The 22,596-nt window shown below is 41.4% G+C and overlaps 1 protein-coding gene and 1 long non-coding RNA gene across 39 annotated transcripts in view; one reads left to right on the plus strand and one right to left on the minus strand.

Annotated features, from left to right (window-relative positions):
• MAP2 (microtubule associated protein 2) overlaps positions 1-22,596 on the minus strand; it is a 278,632-nt gene that overhangs the window by 26,057 nt on the left and 229,979 nt on the right. For 17 of the 37 annotated variants that reach the window (XM_081898568.1, XM_081898601.1, XM_081898598.1 and 14 more), the window contains 5 exons: positions 20,047-20,289; positions 10,815-14,555; positions 10,381-10,587; positions 8,974-9,108; positions 4,018-4,079 (listed from right to left, as the gene is read on the minus strand). In XM_081898568.1, the coding sequence (XP_081754694.1) occupies positions 4,018-4,079; positions 8,974-9,108; positions 10,381-10,587; positions 10,815-14,555; positions 20,047-20,289 (4,388 nt within the window). Of the gene's footprint in view, positions 1-4,017; positions 4,080-8,973; positions 9,109-10,380; positions 10,588-10,814; positions 14,568-20,046; positions 20,290-22,596 lie in introns of all 37 variants that reach the window. The other 20 variants (XM_081898587.1, XM_081898586.1, XM_081898597.1 and 17 more) reach the window with 8 other exon arrangements.
• Positions 6,507-21,258, plus strand: LOC309363463. 2 transcript variants are annotated; one of them, XR_014165357.1, is made up of 3 exons: positions 6,507-7,842; positions 19,433-19,618; positions 20,296-21,258. It is a non-coding gene; the product is annotated as an uncharacterized lncRNA (long non-coding RNA). The 2 variants fall into 2 exon arrangements; XR_014165358.1 differs by having other exon boundaries at positions 20,301-21,258.

The following is a 22,596-nucleotide window of genomic DNA, read 5'->3' on the forward strand; positions in this document are numbered from 1 at the left end:
AGTTCAGAAACTTTAAAACAACATATATAGGTACTTGTTAATTAGCAGCCTACATCCCATTTTCCAGTTGATTTTCATTGTGCAGAGAGATAAACATGTGAAGGGGGTGGGGCGACAACTGTCTGTACGGCACACTAGCGAAAGAAGCTATGATGTCCTTTTTTTTACAGGAGTACCTATTTGCAAAACAGCAATGAAATAGCTCCCTGTTAGAATGGTGTACTTTGAATTACAGTTCTCTCTCACTCTATGGCTGTCAGCTGAATAAATGGATGAACTGCCACCCAGCTCAACCCCCCACAAGCAAACCCCATCCACATTTTTGCATTGATTCCCTCACAGCCAAATACTACTTTCTCTCCCCTCATGATTTTTCCTCTCATTGTTCCTTTCTCTATTCCTCCCTGCTGCCTATGAACATGCTATTACAACAGGGGAGAAAAAAAGGACAGGGGAGGTGGAAGGCTGTAGACAGGATGAGGTAGGAATCACAATGCGTGCTGGTTTCTTAGAAAGTAGCCAAAATGTGCAGTGTATTCCATATATCTACAGTTCCTCCTTCTCTCCTTTCACGCTGTGGCCAGAGTTTTTAAACAGTTGAGAGGTATAAGTAGAGAGAGGGGAATGAATCTTTCTTCATTTTTCCTTCTCTCTCCTTCAAACCTGCCCCATTTCAAGCTTTGCTACCTGAAATGCCTCTTCATGGGGTGGTGGAAGAGGTGATGAGGGAGGAAATAATGAGGGTTGGCAACCAGTAGCCAGGTGGCCACTCTGCCTGTTAAGGTTGCTGCACTAAGACCTTGGATAAAGTCCACTTGGTCCCTGGCCACGCAGGCATTTGATGATAGGTTGCTGATGCAACGCACTGTGACTAGGCAACCACACGATTCTTTCCACTGAAAACAATCACCTTGTGAAAGGGATGTGGACACAAACTCGCAGTTCTACTGAACTCATGAGACTTGATCCAAGGATCAAGGATGTGTGACAATAGCTCCAATTGGTGAATGGGTACCTGCATTCCCATCCATACAAACAGATGGACAGGAAAGTGTATCATGCAGGGTTGTCCATGCACTTGCCCTTGTGACTCAGGAGGTCTGCACTTGTATACAACTAGGTCAGTAGTTCTAGCATGCATGTTAGCATGGTATACTGGTTTACATGCTTGGAAGCTCGAATGCTGCCTCTGTTATTTCACCTAGGCACTGAGAATATTCTGTTCTTTAGGGATGTAGGAACTGAGAGCACAATACGCTGCTGCCATGAAAGATACACCAGTGGAACTCCCCTGATACTGCCAAAACGGGGCAGAGCTGTGGGTGGAATATGGATGGCACACTGAAGGGAGCACATTTATGCTGTATCCTGCATTCCTTTGATACCCAGCCATGCCCCAATGGTGTAAATTTACACCAGCCCTGACGTGGCAGCCCCAGACCTTGATTTTACCAGGACAAGAATAAGCTTTTCAAAAATGAGCAGCCCCTGCATAAATGGCTGTACCCATGCCTCAGCCATGTCACCGTGATAGAGCACAGGATATTGTGTAAGTTAGCACAGGATATCCTTCATTTAAGATGACCACAATTCAGATGACAGGGTATGTGAAATGGGGATACACCTCTCTGGATCTGAACCAGAGATCTCCAGTATATAAAGCATAAGCTCCTTCGACAATTGCTCTACTCCTAGTGTCTATGACTGGGACTTGAAACTAGGGCAAATGTCATGTGCTGTTTCTGATTGCTGAAAAGAACTGCTCGGTGGTGCTTGCAGTCATAGAATCATAGAGTTGTAAGAGACCACAAGGGCCATCGAGTCCAACCCCCTGCCAAGCAGGAAACACCATCAGAGCACTCCTGACATATGGTTGTCAAGCCTCTGCTTAAAGACCTCCAAAGAAGGAGACTCCACCACACTCCTTGGCAGCAAATTCCACTGTCAAACAGCTCTTACTGTAGGGAAGTTCTTCCTAATGTTTAGGTGGAATCTTCTTTCTTGTAGTTTGGATCTATTGCTCCGTGTCCGCTTCTCTGGAGCAGCAGAAAACAACCTTTCTACCTCCTCTATGTGACATCCTTTTATATATTTGAACATGGCTATCATATCATCCCTTAACCTCCTCTTCTCCAGGCTAAACATGCCCAGCTCCCTTAGCCGTTCCTCATAAGGCATCGTTTCCAGGCCTTTGACCATTTTGGTTGCCCTCCCCTGGACACGTTCCAGTTTGTCAGTGTCCTTCTTGAACTGTGGTGCCCAGAACTGGACACAGTACTCCAGGTGAGGTCTGACCAGAGCAGAATACAGTGGCACTATTACTTCCCTTGATCTAGATGCTATACTCCTATTGATGCAGCCCAGAATTGCATTGGCTTTTTTAGCTGCCACGTCACGCTGTTGGTTCATGTCAAGTTTGTGGTCAACCAAGACTCCTAGATTCTTTTCACATGTACTGCTCTCAAGCCAGGTGTCACCCATCTTGTATTTGTGCCTCTCATTTATTTTGCCCAAGTGCAATACTTTACATTTCTCCCTGTTAAAATTAATCTTGTTTGTTTTGGCCCAGTTCTCTAATCTGTCAAGGTCGTTTTGAAGTGTGATCCTGTCCTCTGGGGTGTTAGCCACCCCTCCCAGTTTGGTGTCATCTGCAAATCTGATCAGAATGCCCTTGAGTCCATCATCCAAGTCGTTGATAAAGATGTTGAATAAGTCTTGGGGGCACCCTCTTTTCTGCCACCAACATGGCATTTCCCCTACATGAATGTAAAGACTGAGTGAGGACATGTCTTCCCCTTTCCTCTAGTGGGCTTCAAATACCTGTCTCTTGCTTCCCAGTCTCATGCATGCCCTATGGAGCGAGCCACTGGAGGTGGTTGCTGCTTCAGTGTGCATCTTGATCTATTGCAGCGGTTCTCAACCTGTGGGTCCCCAGATGTTGTTGGACTACAACTCAAAGCACCCCTGAGCTCTGGCCTTGCTAGCTAGGGGTGATGTGAGTTCAGCAACATCTGGGGACCCACAGGCTGAGAAAGGCTGATCTGTCAGCTGCTTCTGGGTGCAACTTGCACCACTCTCCCAGGAGAGCTGTGCATGCTTTCTGAAGAACCCTTGAGCAGGAAGCTATGTGGTAGCTGCACTGTGTGCTTTCTCCTTTCCTCCCCTTTCCATGTATTGAGCCCATGAGAAGTTTGAACCCGTCTGTAGGGATACCCGGGGACACACTGTGATGGGGCTGTTGCTGACTCTGCTGCTGGGGCTGAAGGAAATGGAGTGCTGTGACACTGATCTGTGGGATGTGTGTATGGTGATGCAGGGAATGTCCCCCATCTTAGTGAATTAAAGGATCCCTCTGTGTTTGAGTGGGACATGGGATCTTGTCCTTATCAGTGTTTCCTGCTGCTTCTGAATTTTCTACTTATGTGTTTCCCACTTTCCTCCCAGGTTGAGCAGTGAACGTGGTGGTGTATCTTCAGCTCAGTGTAAAGCTGGTATGGGATTGCTCTCATATAATGACCCTGGCAAACTGATTTCTGGGTCAAAGTAACTGAAACTGGGAATGCAGTGCTAGCCCACTTACCTGGGAGTAAGTCCAATTGAATTCAATGTGGCTTACTTTTGAGCAGACATACCATAGTTCAGGTTGCCCTTTAAATCAGATTTAAAGGCAAGTACTTCCATTTAGGGGGAAAGTAAATTGGTCTCCTCCACACTGGTAGATGGAAGTCAATTGGTAAAGAATAGTGCAATTGAGGTTATTGTGGTTGTACCATATTAAGTGAATTGAAAATTAAATACATAGTTTAGTAGCTTAATATGTTGCCAATCTCCATTCTACAGTGTGTACCAATTAGGAAGTTTTAATAATATATGAGTAATTCTGAAAATCAATTGTCTTAAAACTGTCAAATGGTTCCTAAAAGATTTTCACCTGTCTTTCAGATATGACCATAAAACCATCTGGAATACAAAAATGAATGTGAAAACATGAATAAAAAAGAAAACAAGTCTACTCACTGAAAGTTTTTCCTTTGCTTGCTTAAACACCCCAGGACCTTGGTTTGTTTCACCACCAGCAGCTATTAGGTACACAGAAAGAAAAAGACCCTTAATGGTAATTTCAAACTCACCCTTAACATATTCAGTTTGAATTGCCATGCAATATTAAGACACAAATGAATTCATTATTAGCAATAGCTAATGCTAATTAAAAAAACAAATTCAAACTAGCAAATAAAAAAAGGTTATCTGGCTTTCTCTGTCTTGGGCAAAGATGTAGAAAGCTTTCCAAGGTAACGTGAGTTCTGGATAATTTTGGAATCTTTTTCAGGCAATCAACAACCATAATATCATAGTATCTTTCTCTGACCTTTTGTGAACATGGGATGAGCAGGGAAGCCCCTCACATTATTTGATCATGATGAATCATAACCCTGGACCGGACCAAGGGCCCAGTTCAGAATCCACAGTTGGTACTTTGAAATCCAGTGTGTGTAAATGAAAAATCATTACACAAGGTCACTAAAATGATGGTGAAAAGGGAGGAGCGAGCGAGATCATCTGCACTCCCTAACCCCCCTCCCCAAGTTTACTTCCTGGTATTTATAAAACATGTATAGAGCTTGAATGTGCTCTGCTATTTTGATCATCCACTGGTAACTGAGCTGTACACACATTGTTAATAACAGTAGCAGGTAGTGTAGTTTATGAAATGCTTGCTAAGGCAGCTGTTGGGCAAAATGCATCTTTGAGTCTTCCATTTGTTAAACTATTTCAAATTTTAGTTGAGGCACCTATGGTTGATTATCATTGGCCTAGGCAAATGTGGCAAGACTTGTTTGCCTACAGTTCCAATGGTTTGAACTCAAGTTTATTGCCAACATGACTGCACTTTTCCTTTGATATGTGACCCTCACTTAAATAACATCCTACCTAAAGACAGATGATAATTTGTAGCGGAGAGTATCAAAGCAGAAGACAAAGGAAAGAGTTTCAGTCAAACAATATCTGGCAGAGAATGTTCAGTACAAAATGCCTATATAATTCCCCCCCCATAAATTCTGCTGCTGTTCTCCTATCCCCATAACAGATACCTCTCCTTTTATTAGACTCCAATCATCCACTGCCAACCAATAATCCAATGCTCTGAAATGAGGGCAAAACACCTTTATTGCTGACTTACCTGAAAGCATAACAACTCCTCCATCTGAACAATGAACCTGGATCATGACTTCACCCTGTCCTTTGGAGTTTGGCTAACAGTTTAATCATGCAAGAAACATATTTACTCCTGGGGCATACACCATGAAATTTAAGGTGATTAAGACAAACCTAATACATGTTTGACCCAGTTCACATAGCCTGAGCTGATGCCCGTTTGCCCTATGATATCAATGTTGTGATGTCACAAAGGAAGAACAGTCTTACATTTTCAACCAATCAAAGTGTGAAGTACAAATTACGACAATGTTTGGATGGTAGTGGTGACTTAAAATGCTTTCTAAAAGAATTCCTTTCTTTTCTTTTCCATTCTGTGTATTGAGAAAGAAGGAAAACCACTCTGAATCAAAATCTGGAACAACTGCAGGTATACTTGATTTTATGAATTAGTTTCTTTTTCTATAACCTAAGCTCTATTGCCATTCTTAACGCCAATCCTTTGCATGTTTACACAGCAGAAAGTCCCACTGACAAATTTAATGGGACTTACATTTCATGTAAATATGTTCAAAATTACTACTATAGAAAAATATACCTGCTAGTGACCTTTGAATTTGCTTACCCACACAAGAAAAAGAGAATATGAGAAATGTTTTATAAAAAACTAAGAGCATTCTGAAGAACCCATGATTTGCAATTACCACTTCTTTCATCAAAATTCACAATTTTAAAACAAGGACATTAACAACATCAGCTCACAATCCTAGCATTTGAGAGACTTATCTTTTCTTGCTTAGAAATTAGCAACTGGAAAACTGGGTAAAATCCATCAGAAACAAATACAAGGCTGGCCTAATACAGTCAAATAATCTACACTCTTTTCATGACTAAGAGAAGAGCACTGGCTACCAGCTTCCCAAGATCTCTAAGGCTATCATTACAGGGGGAAGCCTTCCCTGCATTTTCAGCTTTTTCTTTTAAAAAGCCTCTAAACCTTTTACTTATAGACCAAGTTCATAAAGATGCACAAGCCACAGTTGGCCTTGAGACTGTCTGCTCCCTGTTCCCTTCCTCTTTTCCACTGCAGAAGAGATAGAATGTTTTTGCGCCCAGTTTTTAAACTAAGCTAATTACAGTTCCCTGTGACAACTGAACTTGGGGAACTACGGTTTGTTTAAACTCTAGTTAGAGAAAATAGGCCAGGATCTGAAAATCACTTTTAGATCCTGGTTTCCTGTCACAAACCATGCAGAAGGCACATTTCTTCAAGCTCAGCCTTTATGGGGGTAGGGAACTGTGGATCGCAGCACCAATACCTACTTCTGTTTGCATTGATGATGGATTTCCACATGCGAGGACTAGATCATCTCTTCGGCCTCTCATGTATTCTTTATATTGACAGCTGATCATTGCTCATGTGGAACAGAAAACTGAGGAGAGGCTTTCATATGACAAGTGAGCATTGTTGCCAACACACATGTGCGTGCGTGCCAGCCATTGTTTGCTCAAAACTGCTCAACCAGTTGTTTTTCTCCTTGGGGACAGGGAGGGAAATTTTGAATTGACAGACAGCAGGTAAAAAAATTCTCTCCCTCCCTTCCTGCACCTCTACTTAGCATGAAGCCACCAACAGCTGTTTTTACCTAAGGAAAAAGTCAGGGAAATTAATCATAGAAATGTATACACTGGCTATATGTAGGGTCTCTACTAACATGGAGATTCCTGTAATTCCCACCTCTGGGTTTCTGAGGGTCTGCTGGAGTCAGAGAAAACACAGCTCACTTGGCAAAAGGCTGAATGTAGTTAAAGGCTACAGCCAGCCATCTAGTTGCATTGTTAACATCACCATGTGGTGATCTTTTCAAGCAGAACCCAGTAGTTATAGTAATCGCACATTTTTCTGTCTCAGAACCCTAATCCGGATAGTGGTTACTATATATTGCAGGGATTGGCTGGAAGTGGGGGGTCTTGAATCTGCTGAACTTGGATTCCAAAAAAGACTCACCTGATTTGAACAGTAGCTAACAGCCAGTATTGGATCATGGGCCCACTTCAGAACCTGCAGCCCTGTGAATTCCTTTATGATGGTCCAATGGATGGGCACTACTTTCATTCCTCTAATTTTTTATTTTTACTTTTAAACTGAGATGATTTGATAAAGTTCTTTCACCCTCAGGGGGAATTGTACAGAAAAACATAGTCTCCTCCATGTTTAAGAGGTTTAAGAGGACCCCCCCAAAAAAAAATGTGTGTTGCCATGCTGATTTTAAAAGTGTTCCCATTAAAGATCCACCCAGAAACAGGACGGGATACACTTAGTTCCACCCGCATGCCTTACTGGCATGAACCTTACTTTAGTGGGTCCAACTGTGCCTAATGACTCATTTTGTGAATCAACATGCTAAGACCACAAAATATTATGTAATACACTATGTGGATATATTTGCTGAGTTACAGTTTTATTTGTGTAGTGGATGAGGAATAATCTGTACAGCTATTTTGAAAATGAAATATAGCCTCCTTTTGTAAAAACAAAAACAAAACCCAGAACTGAAAGGCCAACTTTCTCTCAATATAATTTGGGTTAATCTTTTTTAAAAGCTTTGCAGGTTTTGGTTACTACACGGCATTAAACTGAAGATACAGAGATCTAGTCTATTAACAAAAAGAGTTCTTATATTTGTAAGTTATTAAATGACACACCTATTTACAATTTTATATTCTAAGAAAATACTGAGTGGGAATATTTTTCCAGTGCTTGGGTGAGGGAAACATTTTTCCTGGAGTTAGTAGAATCATCTGATGAATTCTTTACATAAAAGTATTGAAAGAGAATGAGGATGCTTTTTATTCTTCTTCCCTTTGAAGGATAGGGATCAAATAATGTTAGTGTGTGAATGTGTGAAGAGGCAGAGCATGTGCATGATCCACTTAAGTTTCCGCACGCAGATCCAACTAAAATGGTGGGGTTGTGCAAATCCAATTCTTTTTCATTTCAGTGCAAATCACACAGCGTCGTTCCTTGTAGGTTTGTATCCATTTATGCTTCCACTCGCTGCCTGGAAAGCCCTGGAAAGCCCAAGTTTCTGTTCCTCTGAATGACAACAGAGAGATGCATAAACTGAAAGAATCCCCTATTTTCCCCTCCTGTATTGTCCAAGGTCCGCATTGCAGAAAAAGATGGAAAGTTATAGATTCTTAGTCCTAGTGACTACAGATTTCTTCACTTTCCACTTCCTGGCAGAGCTCAATTCGACCTGAAGGTTTTGTGTTTCAATACATAAAACTTTCAATATACAAAATACGTTAATAGATTTGAAACAGCTAATGCATACAATATAAATACAAGCCGAGCAATGCTGAAATGCTTCTTCTTATTATGCATGAGGAAAAAAAGGGATATAGATGAAAAAAATGTAAACCATGGTTTAAAGCCATGAGCACTTCCCACCAGAACAGAGCAAAATGGAGAGAGAGAAAATAAAACAGAACAAGGCAAAACAGAGAAATTTCTACAACACCACTGTCAAACCACAATGCCAAGAAACAACTACAGAACTTGGGAAATCCAAGCATGACAAGCATACATGATCATGGTCTCTGTTCAAACAAACAAACAAACAAACAAACAAATGCATAATACAAAAAAGCAGTATCATTCATGACAGCAGAAAAAGGTCTCAGAAGGGGGAGTAAGAAAACTAAAATCAAAACCAGAGCAGCCAGTAGAGCAATGAGATTACAAATAATAATAACAATAGCAATGTCTATGTTTGCCAGCCACGTTGCATAAATTCAAGACAGCACAATCACCTGTCTGCTTCCGCTTAACACAGGAGAGATGAGTTGGTCTAGTATGTTTGATAGCAGGTTTTAAAATGATTTTCCTGGAGGGAGAGTGAGCCTGAACTTCAGCTTTTTTAGAAAGTTCAGCTTTCTTATATACAGCTATAGACAAGAAAACAAGAGCATACAATCAGAAATAAAAAAAACCAAGAAACCGAAATATATTTCAACATGACATTTGGGCTGTTGGAACCATGTTTTAGACCTTCAGTTAGAATGTGAGCCTACCAAGGCCCAGAGACGACTCGTAGTTGTTGCAGGCAACAACTGACCCTTCATTGGGTAGCAAGTGTCACTTTACCTGTCACCACACTCTGACCGTGCAAGCCAGGCACCTTCTGTACAAACTGCATAGAATGAGGGAATATTCCCACTCCAGCCTGCACACTCCTGCCAATTAGCATTGCAATTGTACTGGGCAGCTTCCAAGGCTATGTCTGGAAGGGTATGTGCTATGTTCCACTGGTGCAAACAATGGAGGTATTTTCTTTTTTTTTTGTTAAGTGACAGATCTGCAGGATCTAGGCCTCACTTTGGCTTGGACAAAATACTGGACATTAACCAGGGCTCAAAACCCAGTGGAGCCACAGATCTGACTCGTAAAAGGTAAAGGGACCCCTGACCGCTAGGTCCAGTCATAGACGACTCTGGGGTTGCTGCACTCATCTTGCTTTACTGGCCGAGGGAGCCGACATTTGTCCGCAGTTTTTCCGGGTCATGTGGCCAGCATGACTAAGCCGCTTCTGGCGAACTAGAGCAGTGCACGGAAACACTGTTTAGCTTCCCGCCGGAGCGGTACCTATTTATCTACTTTCACTTTGACATGCTTTCAAACTGCTACGTGGGCAGGAGCTGAGAACGAGCAATGGAAGCTCACCCCGTTGCGGGGATTTGAACCGCCGACCTTCTGATCGGCAAGCCCAAGAGGTTCAATGGTTTAGACCACAGCGCCACCCGCGCCCCTGACTGGTGCCCACTGACAATTCTCTGCCTCTTGCACATGGGGAATAATAATGGGATATTTTACACACTAGATTCGGCAACTAAGCAGATGGAAAGATTGCCACATGGCTACCCAGAGCACTAGCAAAGTCATGGTACATAGGTGACTTTATGCTAGTGTTATTTATTTGGTATTAATGAATCCAAGTAAGCACAGCTGAATTCTCATACAGGATGTTTTCCTACTCCATAAAAGAAAGAAATCATCAGCCTAAACTGGAGTGGCTGGAAGCAATGTAGACTGAATGCCTTGCTGTTAACACAAATGAATATTCTGGATTAAATGTGTAACAGTACTGCTAAAATACTCCTATAAAACAGGTGAACAACTCACAGTATGGCATTATAGGAAAAAGATAGTATTACATGAACCTTTTTTCCTTCTCACTTCATCTCTGGAGACAGTGCTAGGTTCCTTTTTAGCTATTTTTCTTTCAGGAGTAGAAATCCTGCCTCTCCCAGTTTTTAAAGGTTTCTCTTTTTTATGTTTATCAAGAGACGGTCTCCGCAATTCTCTCTCTGCCTTCTCCTCTTTAGGAACAGTCTCTAACTGTTCCGTCATGATGCTCCTATCATCATCTGCAGGATCAGAGTAAATTATAACAACAACAACAACAACAAAACAGAATTAATAAAATGTTAATAGTGCTTCAGTGGGATTTCATTTTTAAAAATCAGATTATTTCCTATTGTCATTATTTTAACAATATTCCTGAATGTGATAATATTAATTATTATTAATTATTAATTATTAATGAATAATTTCAGAAACAAAAAAAGAAAAAAGAAAAAAGGATAAGGCACACCTTGAGTATCCACCCATATGCTGTCTGTGTCCAGGATGGAGTCATCAATGGTTGTTTCATCTTTATAGTCATCATAGGTCTCTGTCTTGTAATCAGTCAATGGGATTTCTTCTTGTTCAGGGGAGCCAGGAGCTTCCAGAGAGCTTTCTTTTGTCTCTGCTTCGACATCAGTCACCACCTCCACCTCCACTTCAGGATGGACGCTTTCTTCTTCTGTATCAGCCGGTGGTGCTTCTGCAAAGCGAACACTGTGGGAGCTGGTTTCTCCCTCATCGACTGTGGTCTGCACTATTGTGATGAAGTCATCCTCAATTGTAACCACAGACTCTATTACTCCTTTGAGTTCAGGCATTTGCCCAGGGACAGCTTCACACACCTTAAGCTCTTCACCAGGTATCTCAAAGTCCCTTTCTTTGCTTCTTTGCCTCATCTCTCCTTCTTCCTGCTCAATCTCTTCTTTCTTAATCTCTTCCTCTTGCTTTTCTCCTTCTTGTCTACTCTCTTCCTCACCTTCCTGCATGATCTTTTCCTTCTGCTGTTCTTGCTTAATTTCTTCTGCTTGCTCTAGTTTACTCTCTTCCTCATTATCTTCTTTTTGCTTACTCTCTTCCTCTTGTTCTTCTGCTTGCTTACTCTCCTTCTCTTGTTCTTCTTCTTCCTGCAATGCCTCAGTTTTTACAGAGCCTTCCAATCCTAGAGATTCCACATTATCTTCCTTAGGCTGTGATATGTTCTCCATTTGAATTTCAGTTGTTTCGTCTTTGGTAGCTTTATATGCACCTCTTTCTGTAACTGGTTGTTCCACTGTCAATTGTGATGCCATCTCCTCTTCCAACAAAGAAGGGCTTTCTAGTTCTAATTTGTCATCATATGGTTTTAAAGTTTCTACAGGCAAGCCCTCTTGTGCTTGGTCATTATCACCACTTGACTCATAGGATTCTTCTTTGTCTACTGCTTCTTGGTGAACCAGGTCAGGTTTCGCTCCTTTCTCTTTAACTTCAGTTTCAGACAGTTTATTGGCATCTTTCATTTGAGCAGGTTCTGCTTTTGCAGAATCTTGGGGCAATGTTGAGAGGGTCTTTTCTTGACCCTCATCTGTGCCTTGCTCTGTAACAGGCTCAGTGACATGAACGCCTAACTTAGTCTGGTTTTCTTGCTCAACTTGCCGAGCAGCAGAATCCATCTCATGCTTTATAGCATCATAGTCTGGTTTATAGGAAATTTCTGCCTTGCCTGTCTCTTCAGCAATGTGAACAGCTTTTTTTTCTTTCTCAGATAATGAAGAACCTTTCTCTTCCAGTCCAACTATATGTTTATCACCTGCATTTTCTAAAGTTGGAGCAGGCTTTGCTTTTTCATGTTCAGTGTCCTCATGAGAACAAACGTCTTTAGAGTCACTTTGTTCCTCGCTTTTTTCTAGCACAGTATCTAGTTTATCAATAGCTTTTCTCTCCTGCTCAAATTCTTTTCCTAAAACTGCTGATTCCCCAGAGGCCTCTCTTTCTTCTTTGGCTCTCTCAGCTGCTGCCAACTTCACTTCTATCAAAGAAAGGTCTGCAACGACACCTCTTCTATTTTTTTCATCAAAGGGACAGCTTTCCCCTGTCAAATTCTCACTGTCCTGTACTGGAGATGGCATTGGCACTGTGTACTTATTGAAAACACAGTAACCTAAATCTTCTAGTTGACTGTCAGCTTTTAGAGTCATATGGTTCTCGTCGGCCATGAGGAGCTGGGCCACTCCACTGTCCTCTACAACTGCTTCTGAAGGAACAGACTTCCTGTGGACTACCTCAGCATCTGCACTCAAAGATGCTTCTCTTGACCTTGTGCCTGCTAAGTCCAACATTTCAGGTAAATCAGGCACCATTACAGTCCCGTTTTTGTAATAATCTTTAGCCAGGAAGGGTGATTCACACAAAGGCTCCACTTGGATCTCTCCTCCTTGTTTTACTTTGGACTCTTCAGTTTTCTCATCTTCTTCCCTGCTCACTGATGGGAAGGAGGGAGACTTTTCTACTGCTGGAGTAGTGGCTGGCAAATAATCATCACCTTCATCGCCACTAGCATTATCCATAATATCTGAACCTAGTGGTGAAAGGTCATGTGTCCGCCCAAAGTTAAACCCCAGTGCTATAGAGTCCAAGCAGGACATGGGCAGATTAATTGACATACTCCTCTGCTCTATGGCAGATCTCCCACCAAGCCCCAAGCTCCTGCTTAGAGTTAAGTCATCTTTATTTTTACTGTGGAGTTCTCTCTTATCCCCATATACGTTTGGGTCAATGGTGTACATTCTTTCTGTAGGGGAACTAGGTTCCTCAGAATCATCTGGGAAGCCCTGGGCAAGGGTGCTGTATCCCATTTCATGAGCAGGTATGCTGGTGTGTTGATATGCCTCTGGCTGAAATTGCTCAGTGTCTTTCTTAGATATGATGAAATCTTTATGGTAAGGGTCGTAGGTCTCCTCTTTAGTATCACTCAGTTCATAGTAATCATTGCCTTGCTGTAGGATGTCACTCTTGAAAGCTTCATCTTTAAGGGTGGAAGTCTCAAAATATGTAGACATTCCTGATTTATCCTCCTCTATCTGCATTTTGTGAGCTTCTGAATCTGCAGCTGAGAACACTTCCCCTTTCCCATCCTTTCCTTGCAGAGATTCTTTGCTGGGTTCAGCAGTGGGTTTCTCTATTGCTGCAGACAATACAGCTTTATCTAAAGGCTCATTTACTTTTTCAGGAAGTAATTCTTGGCTGAGTCTTTCTGTAGAACTCTCTGTGCCATGCTTTTCCTCTTTTTTAATATCCCATGTTGATGAAACCTCAGTTTTCTCCAACTCTTCTTCTGCTTTGAGAGTACCAGATGGCTTTTTAGAATCAGCTCCTTCTACTTCTTTACCTAAAGCAGTTGTTTGTTGGCCATGAGCTTTTAAAAAATGATCATCTAATATCTTGGGCTTTTGTCCACTGGAAATGGAGTACCCCTCCTCGTCGCTTTCATCCTCTGTCATATCTTTCTCTTCCTCCCAAAGAGGAACATTCTGGGTGGGCGTCTGCACTGTAATTTGTTTTGAGGCATGAGAAGTCAATACTTCAAATTCTTCATCTTTTTTTGCTTGCTCTTTGTCAATTTTTCTATCTTTGGCAATCTCTGAAGCAGTAGATATTTGCATCATGTTTCTACTACCATGTGGCTCAGATTTATGTAGAGTAACTGGCAAAGTTTCAGAAGAAAACACAGTTTTAACTGTGCTTTTTTGGCCCACTGTAAATTCTGAAGATGAGAAACAACCTATGCTTTCATGAGAGGTAAAGTCACTTTTTATAGCATCAAACTGGCCATCTCTAGACCTGAAGGGTTGTGCTTCAGCGGCAGGTTTCTGGGCCTCTGGAGCCTTTTCATCTGTTTTACTTTCTTTGTGCAGCTCTGTTGACAAATCTTTCGGTTCTTTATGTAGATGTGGCTCTCCAGTGAAATCAAAATCTGCTTTTATAGAATTCCTGTCTTCTTTCTTCTGTGGACTGGCATCTAAGGTCTGTCCTGACAGGGTTGGGAGCATTTTTTCTTCTCCTTTGCCTTGTGATTCTGTTGTTTCTAAAGTCTTGGTTTTTGCTGGCTGTTGAACTAAGGCATCGTGTATAGGTTGCTCACTAGTCTTACTTCCTTTCTCTGGTTCCTTTGGGCCTAATGGCTCAGCTGCAAAAAGGCCTGCATGCTCCTCATGGATTTCCATCTTCGAAGCTGCAAGTAAATCTGTAGTTGTTTGATTGGATTTTACAACAGATTACTTAAAGCATTCACAGGCAGCAGCAGACTAGTTTACAGCATTATTTGGCATGGCAGAGTGGTTTAAAAAAGGGGGGTCACATGCAATGGTACCTTTTTAGAGGTCTTTTTTAAACAGATGGTTTTTCTCTCTTTTAGAGGGACAAATCTTTATTTAAAGTATTAATAATAACTCCTGTGATACACACAAACCTAGCTAGAGTTTAATGACAAATTATTATGCTTTTAAAATCATAGGCCAGTTTCCTCACAAGCATTACACTACAGATAAACCCAACTTCATCTTATTACGCTTTATTTTACAATGGGTGATATCCAATGTCAGTCATCCTCAGAATAGACCCACTGAAATCAGTTAAATAACTTAAATCTATTGATTTCAACAGGCCTTCTCTGCCTGACAATGGCTATCACTCAATGATATAAATTCTGAATTACAGTCATACATAGGCATCATATTTGTGATAGGCTGCACATTATATTTAACATTCAAACCTCTAAATCCATTTAATGATATGATTCCTTTTATTTGAGCTCAATCAAATAATAGTTACAAAGCAATTTATTCACCAATTTTCAGTTATTACAGGAGGAACATTCCCCCCTTTCATATATTTTTAAAAATCAGGGATTACTGTCATTAAAGACATTAAATACTGTCTTCAAAATCCAGATGTTAATATAAAATGTGAAGATCTACCACTGATTCAAAACAAAATCAGTGCCACTGCAGCTTCCAGCACATTGCTGAAAAGATCAAGCCTTAGATTTTATTATTTAAAACTCACGGAAATTGTAATTCTTCATTTGCCTATATCCTTTGGTAACATTTTATATAGTGATGCCTTTCCTAAACATTATATGCCATGCTTAATAAGACTTTGTTTCCTCAGACAATTACAGGGCCTGCATAATGAAATCTACAACATCATATTACAATCATGGTTACACATGTCTTTAAAAATGTCCTGAAAAATCTTGGCAAAATTCTGTATTCTCAACATATATAATTATTTCAGTGGGAACCATTTCAGCTCAGCATACAGCACAATTTTTATCCCACTTGTTTCAAAAGAAATCAGTTTCAAAAGGAATAAACATTAACACTGCAATCCTGTGCACACTTGCTTGTGAGTAAACCCCACTGAATTCAGCAAGCTTACTTCTGAGTAAGCATGTCTAGGATTCAGCTGCAAAGTATATATTGTTCTTGGTATCCTTCTAAACCCAGGAACAGGAAATTGAAAAACAATTCATCCCGATCAACAGTCCCATAAAAGGTAAAGGTAAAGGGACCCCTGACCATTCAGTCGTGACCGACTCTGGGGTTGCGCGCTCATCTAGCTCTATAGGCCGAGGGAGCCGGCGTTTGTCGGCAGACAGCTTCCGGGTCATGTGGCCAGCATGTCTAAGCCACTTCTGGCGAACCAGAGCAGCACAGGGAAAGGCCGTTTACCTTCCCGCCGGAACGGTATCTATTTATCTACTTGCACTTTGACGTGCTTTCAAACTGCTAGGTTAGCAGGAGCAAGGACCAAACAACAGAAGCTCACCCCGTCGCGGGCATTCGAACTGCCGACCTTCTGATTGGCAAGCCCTAGGCTCTGTGGTTTAACCCACAGCGCCACCCACGTCCCTCAACAGTCACATATTTCTATGGAAATATTTGGTATTGCTTCATTTCCCACAAATGATCATTTTGCAACACTAACACTATTTTTAATGATCACATTCTTACATCAGATTAGGCACTGTGAGAGACTGAGATAAACCTGTTAAGAACTGTGATCCACATTACGGCTGTGATCCAGAGAACCTGTTCCAAATTGGGAAACAGCTGTCCTTTAGCAGAGCAGTTGTTTCATTTGAACAAGCTTGGAAGCCCCTAATCCCCCTAGCTAAGTGCACTATATGCTTCACAGTTCATATAAATCCCCTTGCTTGGAAACACCTTCATTCCAAATTCTGGCTCTAAAAGCGGCCAGCCTGGTGCCCCCGGAAGCTCACAAGGCAGGCATCATGGTGACGGTGCTCAGCACCTGATGAACAAAGGTATGCTGTCTTTGGAGTGCTAACTTTTAGCTAACGCAGCTAGTTGCCACTGAGCAACCTGCTCTCTCTGAACAGGTTTATATGCGGGGAGGAAGCCATCCAAGACAATGGTCCTCATCGTATTTTGTGTTGGTTAATTCTGTAAATTACGGGGCCACTAGGTGGCGCATCAGAAGATGGCTGACTATAACATCTCTCCGACCCACACGAGGTAATTTGGAGGCTATGATGGGGGTAATTAGCCTCCTTAACCTCCCCCCCAGGATTGGGGGGGACGGCCCTTGCCTGATGTGCCCTATACCACCCCCGAATTTGTGGGGGCACTAGGCACAAAGCCCTCCTGTGGGATTTCGGCACTCCTTGATGCCGTCCCTGATTCGCGCCGCTAGTTGCAACGATCTTTAAAAGAAACAATTTGGACGAGATTAATTGCACATGCTTCAAGGAAAAAGGGGAGTAAAGACTGCTGACAGAAGAGATCTCTGATAACAAGACAAGAATAAAATATGAGAAGATACGTCAAGATACGGTACGACAAATGACTCAGGGGGGAGGAGGGAAAAAACCTGCCTTCCCTTTTTTCTATGTGATTTAACAAGAATCCCCTCCCCTAATGAGTCAGAAATTAAGGACCTAAGCTGTGGATTTAAGGCTGTGTGGAGATAAACTTTCGATCCAAAGCAATGTTTCAAGATGAAACTGGAAAGCTAAGAGTTTTGGAATGACGCAGTTAAAAATGCCGTCGCCATTTTGGGAGGCATTGTTGGAGCTCTTGGGTCTGGGAGGAGAAAGAGAGAAATAGAGTTGTTTACATATCGTGGATCAACTCCTCGGTGGGACTTAAGAGCGACAAATGCCAAAATTTACGATGGAAAGAGTGATGTTATCTACGAAGGAGATATATGGAAACCATCTGGACTTAATGGAGGAACGGGAAATCCACACAGGATTATTATACTTGCTATCGGCTTAAGGAGACTAACAGAAGAGATCGTAAAGGAAAAAGAGAAATTATATGAACAAGATATGATGTGGAAACACCAAGATAAGACTGGATAGAATTATGAACTTTGTTTGGACTGATTGGGACTGATTTGGTCATTAACGCAGTAATAAGAAGATGATCTGAATGCCCCTTTGGATCTTGAAGTATGGGTTCCCCCAACAAAATTTAAAAATTTGGCTTTGTAATTTGGAATTTATGCGATGTGATTTAATTTGATATGATTGGCCAGTTAATAAAAATTATTTTTAAAAAAATTCTGTAAATTATGATTCCGGCAAAAGACTACAGTTGTGTAATTTGACCTTAAACTGCTGCTCATTTAACATCTCTGGTCGATTTTAATGTGAAAGAGAGGATCGTTTCTCTCTACTCAAGTTCTCTAAGTTTGTGTTTAATGCTGTATGCATCTATCAACTCTAGCCTCCATCTCTTAAGTATTTTCTAAATAGATAGATAGATAGCACAGGTAAGAGCTCATCTTACATGAGGGTTACATTTCTGGCTATTGCACATATAAGCAAAATTGCACAAAGCCAGAATGACCCCACACCACAAATGGCCCCATGTGAGCATCCCTACTTGTTTGAAGCCAATGTTGAGTGGGCCTTACACTCTGCCCTCTCCCCATGAAAGATGAGATTTTAAGCCTTGTTTTCTGGGTTCTGGGAAAGCCCTGCAAGTCTCCTACAGGATCTTGTGGGAGCCTTCTCATGAACTTTCTGAGCCCAGCAAGCAAGGCAGGTGGGTTAAAAAGTTCTTTCCATGGTGGGAAAACAAGGAGAGGTTGTTTTGTCTAGCAATAGACATTATTGTACTGATGGAACAGTACTAATAATATGACATTGAATTCCTTCCTATGTGCCCTGACTTAAGGATTTTTACAGGTGAAACTATACTCATTCCTAAGGCAGAACATTGGGCCAGAGCGGATTAGACACTATTTATTTACTTCATCGTAAAAGTTGTCATTTTATTCCTGCCCTCTAGGAACTCTTTTTCAACCAGTTACTGGTCAATTAGAGAATTCATGTTTTTAGTCTATGACTTAAGTTTTAATGGGAGTTATTTGTGAGAGATTTTGACAGAAATAATGTTATATGTACTGTGTATCAGATCACCCATAAAAAGAATCTTCTGTGATTTTTTTAAAAAGTGTGAATAGCAGCTGTTGAGAGGAACTTCGAGTTGAGACCCCTGACTCCAATAGGTGCTATCTGACCTTCAGGGAAACAGCTTGGAAAGGGGTGGGGTTTAATAGGAATTATATCAGAGTGAAGTTCCACTGCTGCAATCCCAACCCAATGCTTCCCCACAGCTCCCATTGCTATTAACACTTCTATATCTAGTCTAGATTGGTACAACAGAACGTATGCTGACATCCTCGTCTAAAAGGTCATATAAGCTAAGCTGATTTTTCTTCAGCAACTTTTATTCTTTGTGTTCAATCATTTCACTCTTAATCAAACTTTCCACAAATATTCCATTAAAAGTTAGGCTGAATTCTGGTCCAATTATTTGTGGAAGTGCTTGAGAATATGAGTACACTCTGGATCACAGCCTAATCTGGTTAACAGGGTTAACAGATTTCATTAGGAGGTCAAACTCTGAACTTGTATTTAGTTTTTCCTCAAGTAGAAGAGCTTCATTATGATTTGTTTGACTTAGTAACACAGGATTTCACCCTCAATGTTTAATCTTGCTCTTCATTCTGGTTTCCAAAATATCACGGGAATCCATGCAAATTTTCTTCCCGCACTGGGTTTTCAATTTTCAGCATCAACTTGTAAGAAAGGTAACGAAGATGAAAACAAAAAATTCTGGCAATGGCTAAGGAGGGTCAAGGTGGACTGCAATGAATGGCAAAGATATGACATAAAAAGCAGCAGCCTTGGAGAAATTGAGCCAGAATGTACTGAAGCACAAGCAAAAATACACTGCACACTGCAAACAAAAGACATCGGTACAATTTAAGCCTCTTTATGTCATAGTCAAGGTTAATCAGCTGGTTTCTTGAAATGAAAAGCAGATGAACCTCTGCATCAAAAACAAAAAGTAAAAAATATATACACAGATCAGCAATGTGACTGGCAAACACATCTGCGATGAAGAGGGAGGGAAGGCTTTGTGATATATCAGCTTGGCTGCATAGCATACTGTGTCATGGTTAGGGGGGGAAGTCAGGAATCAGTTGCAGTGGTGGGAAACCATGTCATCATCACACAGCATTTGCACAGTTGGCTTGCACATTATGCACTCCTCAAAGCATAATAACAAGAGCATTAATCATGAGGGTATTAAATGGGGGAAAGAGTAAATGGAGCAGAGTGGAGGAAGCTTGAGAACAGCTCAAATGCAGCCAACACATGCAGGTCCCTAAGGAGGACACACCTTCCTCACCCAAGGAAGGCATTTTGGCTTTCAAGGGTTCCTCCTCAACTAGGGTGACATTTCCCCCATTACGTGCCACTTGGTCTTCAGAAATGGAGTCCTGCTGGGCCTCTTTGGAGCCCTCTGCCTGTTGCAAAGGCTCAGCAGGATCACTCATTTTCTCACATTCCTCACCAAGCGGGACAGCAGGTTTGGGTTCATCAGCCACTGGACCTTTAACTGTGTCTTCTTCTTCTTCTTCTTTGACAGAACAGAAGGGGGAAAGGATGGAAAAATGAGGCGACACCAAGACACACACACAAGATGCACACATTAAACTGGTTGCCCATGTACAACATTTTCAGCTCTGCACAGAATTTATACATTTGTGTCACCTTAGCTGTTACCACATTTTTAGTACCATGCAGCAGAGTGAGCTTGCATTAATTTTTTTTTATTGTTATGGCTGACAATGCCATTTGTAATGCTGAATGTCTTCTTTTTTGTGTTGAAAATTGGTCTGATTCAAACATCATCCGTTCTTGACTGTCAAACCATGGTTTGGTAAACAGCTTCCATGCTCCTTTCCCTCATACTTCTCCCTCCCTTCTCTAGTTAGGGTTAGAAGTTGTTCACTGTTATATCTGAACTGGAATAGTTACAATAACCGCTAACCATAATTAGCTTTAGAACCAGAGACAACTTTCTAATCCTGGTCTCAATTTCTAGTTTAGAATCTAACTATGGGTAGTGTTACCTATGGCTATGTCAATTCAGTCTTGATGCTAACCAAGGAAGGAAAAGGAAAGGGGCGTGTGAAGCTGAAAAGAAAGAAAGAGGAGATAAGGCCAGGAGTCTGCAAACCTGCAGAGCACTCCTAATTGCCAAATGGTATGCATAGCCCATGCTTTTGGGGCAAGCCACAGTAATAAAATAAAGCTGAAAATGTTTTATTGTTCCCAAGCTGGAAAGGACAGTAGGAAAGAAATTGTTATCTATGATAATGGAGATGTGTGGTGGTGATTGATGGTTTTGAAAAAGACTAATAAATAGTCAAACAAAATACATTGCCCTTTTGATTACTGTAATATGCATTACATTGGGCTGCATCTGAAAGCTCTAGAGAATGTAACTATTTTGTTTTAAGGCTCAATCTAAGGTTTTGGGTTTGACTTCTAAAGCTCTGTGTAGCCTGGGACTGGGATGCCTCAAACCACCTTCTTTAGAATGAACGGACTCAGAGGCTCCATGTCTGCCCCTCCCCCGGCCATCTAATGGATAATGCCTATTCAGGAAAGGGCCTTCTCAATATTGGTGCCTAGACTACAACTCCTCCCAGTGGGAAACTTGCTTGGCTCCTGTGATAATGGTTGCTTTCCTGCTGCTTTGGCATTGGTTTTATTGCTTATGTGGCTATTTTATTGCTGTTTTATGTTTTGATAACTCCTTTTAAACTGCTGTTTAAAATTGCTTTGTGGATCCTGGTGGATGGAAAGGTGAGGTACAAATATTTTAAATTAAATGGAATAAACACATATTCGCCTGGTGCTTAAAAATACTCAAACCCATTCTGCCCTTGTGAAGTAACAATACTGTAGCATTGAATAAGCTACAACCCTAGTCATAGTGACCCAGGGGTAAGCCCCATTCAACTCAATACATGAGTAGGTATGAATAGGGTTGCTTTGTAAATCATTGAAACATGCATTCTTATTTGGCACAAGAGGCAGCAATGTGAGACAGATCATTGCCACACCTTTAGGGCTCAGTTTAGAGGCTTTGCATGCACTGCTGTGCACTCAACAAGCTTACCTTCAATTCAGCAATATACAGCAAAGTTATTTAAACCTGTACTACAAAGGAATTCAGGAAGAATAAAAGAAGAGATTTTTCATAACCAAAGAAAAGCTAAAAAGGAAATTGATTTCGCTTGTATTAGCTCATGAAGTATTTTCTGCCACCCTTTGCATAATGATAAAGGCTCTTTGCAGGATGGACTCTATACTTAAGATTGAGTAGAACCACACGAGATATACAGAATTGTCCTCATTTTGCCAGTTAGAACTTCATTGGAGGCAGAGCTCCATGCTGTGAAAAAGGAACAAGGAACAAAGCAGTTCTGTCTAAGGGAAGCCCTTATAGGTGCTGATCAGCATGCTAAGACAAGTACAGAATACAATGCAAAATGACAAAAATGAAGCTTGATAGCCTGCCTTGTTAACATAAATGTGGTTTGAAGAAGCCACTGTCTGCTGCGTTCAGATGTAGTAACAAACCATGATTTGTTCCCCCAAAGCAACAGAATCTCTTCCCTTTGCACATGGAATGGGGAACATGCAAGCCATGGCTTATTTGTTGTTATGTCCAAAGTGGGTGACTATAGAGCACCACAGGTGAACTCTGGAGCCGGGTCTTGCAAAATCTATGTTGGAACATTGCTGTTGGCATCGGTATGTCTTGAGGCAATGGAGTGCACCTCCGGGGGTGTTACCAGCACCAAAATGACCTCCCTGGGGTACAAGCCTGGCAAGTGTGTATGGAGGCCCCAGGCTGTCTAGATAACAAGACACT

Source organism: Podarcis melisellensis (assembly GCF_964234715.1).
Source record: "Podarcis melisellensis genome assembly, chromosome: 1".
NCBI classification, from domain to species: Eukaryota; Metazoa; Chordata; class Lepidosauria; order Squamata; family Lacertidae; genus Podarcis; species Podarcis melisellensis.